Raw genomic sequence first — 2981 nt, 5'->3', positions numbered from 1 at the left:
TTATATACTGAGAAAAGACTGTATTTATATTGAAATTTAAAAAAAAAAAATGTAAGAAGAAACTATCGAGAGGATCGGCGATTAATCGCACCGACCGAATTTCTAAAGCTAAAAGAAAAAAAAAAAAAGGGGAAAAAACAGCGCCAAGCCGTTATAAGCCGAGCCCTACCACCGCTTTCAACGTTAATATTTTTTACAGTTTATACCCCACCGAAAGAAAAGAAAAAAAACAAAGTTTCGAAAACCGGCAAACTAAAAAAGTTGCATTTGGATTGAATTTTGGGTTCATTTGCATTTCCCAACCTTGCTCAGTGTAACTAACCCTAGTCAGATTCTAACCCCAATGTGACCCATCTTAGTTTATTTAAAGTGAGAGAAACTGGTTAGGCCTGCCGGGTTCTGATTTCTGAAAACTCCCTTCCCTCAATCTTTTAATTCTTCTCTCTTACTTGAAAAAAAGAACTTTTTGTTTCTCTTTCTAGATGAACAGTATTAGACTATTGTAATTTGATTGAGTAATGATGTAAAGAAAAGGAGAATTTCTAGTTTCTTCTGATCTTGTTGGTTTGGGTTTTGGGGAGTGGGGGTGTTCATATGTTTTTTATTTTTTGGTTTTCTTGGAAGTTTGGCTTGTTGGGTTTTGGTTTCTAACTTTGGATGGGAACTGAGACGAGGGAAGAAACAGTGTTGAAGAAGCAGAAGAAAGATGATGGGGAAGTTATTAAGAGAGGGCAGTGTTTGTTGTACAGTTGTAAACTACTACAGCCTCGTACAAGTTGGTCTTGTTTTAGACGAGGGAGTTACTCTTTCTGCAAGTGATACAATCTTGCATCTCTATTACAGCATCCCTTGACCACTTAAAAAAAGATCTGACCAAAAACAAAAAGGAAAAACAACCACACACCTACGCAAATACTAAAGATCAGTAGTTTTAAAACAAGAAGAAGATATCTGTTTTTAAAGAGTGTTCCTTTCATCAGCAACCATGAAGAGACTTGGCAGCTCAGATTCCTTGGGTGCTTTGATGTCCATCTGCCCAACAACAGGTCTAATAAAACAATCCCAATTTTAACTTCACTTAATTTTCTTGTCTCTTCACTCATAATTCAATTACTCCAAAGAAAAAAAAAAAACAATCTTGAATTCACATTCAATATATGAAACCAAGTTTATTTCAGTTTTTTTTTTTGCATAATACCCTGTTTTAGTATCTTAATTGTCTATTTGTTTTCTTTTGTTACAGATGAACATAGTCCAAGAAACAACCATATATACAGTAGAGAGTTTCAGTCGATGTTAGATGGATTAGATGAAGAAGGCTGTGTGGAAGAATCAGGCCATGTTGCTGAGAAGAAGAGGCGGTTAAGTGTAGATCAAGTTAAGGCCTTGGAGAAGAATTTCGAGGTTGAAAACAAACTTGAACCTGAGAGGAAAATGAAACTAGCTCAAGAACTTGGCTTGCAACCTCGCCAAGTCGCTGTCTGGTTCCAAAACCGACGTGCTAGGTGGAAGACCAAGCAATTGGAAAGGGATTATGGCCTTCTCAAATCCAGTTATGAAACTCTTAAGGTCAATTATGATACCCTCCAGCATGACAATGAAGCTCTTCTCAAAGAGGTAATAATAATTCACTTATTTTCTCCACATTTTTTAACTTTGGTATGATTAGAATAGTGTCTAATTTTTCTGTTGATGGTGCAGATAAGTGAGCTGAAGGCAAAGCTGAATGGAGAGAGCACAAAGAGCAATCTTTCAGTGAAGCAGGAGGTGATTGTACCTGAAAGTAACGATACTAAAGCACTCGAACAAAGTGAACCACCTCCGGTTTCCTCACTGGCTACCCCATCAGAGCCAGCAGAATTGAACTATGAGAGCTTCAACAACAGCAATGGATCAGTTGGCGCCACCCTTATTGCAGACTTGAAAGACGGGTCATCAGATAGTGACTCCAGCGCTATCTTGAATGAAGACAACAACAACAGCCCCAACAACGCGGCTGTTTCTTCATCTGGTGTCCTACCAAGCCAACACCTTTTGATGTCGCCAACGACTACCTCTTCACTCAATTTCAACTCATCTTCTTCTCCAACATCCTCCATGAATTGCTTCCAGTTGCCTAAAACAACCTATCAACCCCTTCAATATGTGAAGATTGAGGAGCATAATTTCTTCAGCACGGATGAAGCTTGCAATTTCTTTTCAGATGAGCAAGCTCCAAGTCTGCCCTGGTATTGTCCTGATCAATGGAACTAAAAGCCAAAATCAACATGTATGTAATATGGGACCAAACCAAATGCAGGGAAATAAGGAAAAAAAAAAGGCAAAGTTGGGTATCTTAAATGAAGCTCCAAGAATTTTGTAAGATGGGAATTATATGTAAGAAGTTAAACCACCAATACCATGACCTCCGCCTGTGCAGAGTTGAAAGATGGAGGTAAAGAATGGAAGGAAAACAAAAATGGGAATTTGGAGCTGAAGATGGGGCAGAGAGAAGGGTTCACGTGGGGGGACTTGGGAGGGCCTGGGCGAAAGGTGACACCAAATTGGGGGAGATGAGGGGCGTGCGGGAATAGGTCGTAATTCAAAGTTTTTATTTTTCTCTCGTCTGCTGTAAATGGAAAAATATCCGCAATCCTTTTGGGGAAAGTAAAGTTTTATTTTCTTCTAACAGAGAGAAACAGATGACAATAATAACAATAATAATAATAACAATAATAATAATCCTCAATCGTCATTTTCCTTAGCTTTTTTTTTCTTTTTTCTTTATGAAAAAAAAAATTGAAGGCCAAATTTTAGTTATACCAAATTCAATTAATAACGTATCACTTAGGATTCTGTGTTTTTTTAGCTGAATTTAGCTCGGGTTTTCTCTGGAAAATTGAAAAATTTTGGCCGGACCTGGCCCCTTTGTCTTTAGTTCTAATACCTTGGATATTGTATCATCCTTACCAGTGAGTTGCTTCCTAGTTGCTACTTGCTAG

General features: G+C 38.0%; 1 protein-coding gene across 1 annotated transcript; it reads left to right on the top strand.

Annotated features, from left to right (window-relative positions):
- Positions 1-394: 394 nt before the first annotated feature.
- LOC111300678 (homeobox-leucine zipper protein ATHB-6-like) lies at positions 395-2668 on the top strand. The gene is made up of 3 exons (XM_022896299.2): positions 395-1046; positions 1244-1617; positions 1702-2668. Exons 1-3 carry the CDS (start codon positions 986-988, stop codon positions 2251-2253), a joined length of 987 nt encoding a protein of 328 aa, XP_022752034.1. The 5' UTR covers positions 395-985; the 3' UTR covers positions 2254-2668.
- The last annotated feature ends 313 nt before the right edge of the window (positions 2669-2981 follow it).

This window comes from Durio zibethinus, chromosome 18, assembly GCF_047325235.1.
Source record: "Durio zibethinus cultivar Kanyao isolate XHJ-2024 chromosome 18, ASM4732523v1, whole genome shotgun sequence".
Lineage (NCBI taxonomy): Eukaryota > Viridiplantae > Streptophyta > Magnoliopsida > Malvales > Malvaceae > Durio > Durio zibethinus.
The sequence above is the reverse complement of the archived record's forward strand: the minus strand, read 5'-3'. Positions and strand labels throughout refer to the sequence as shown.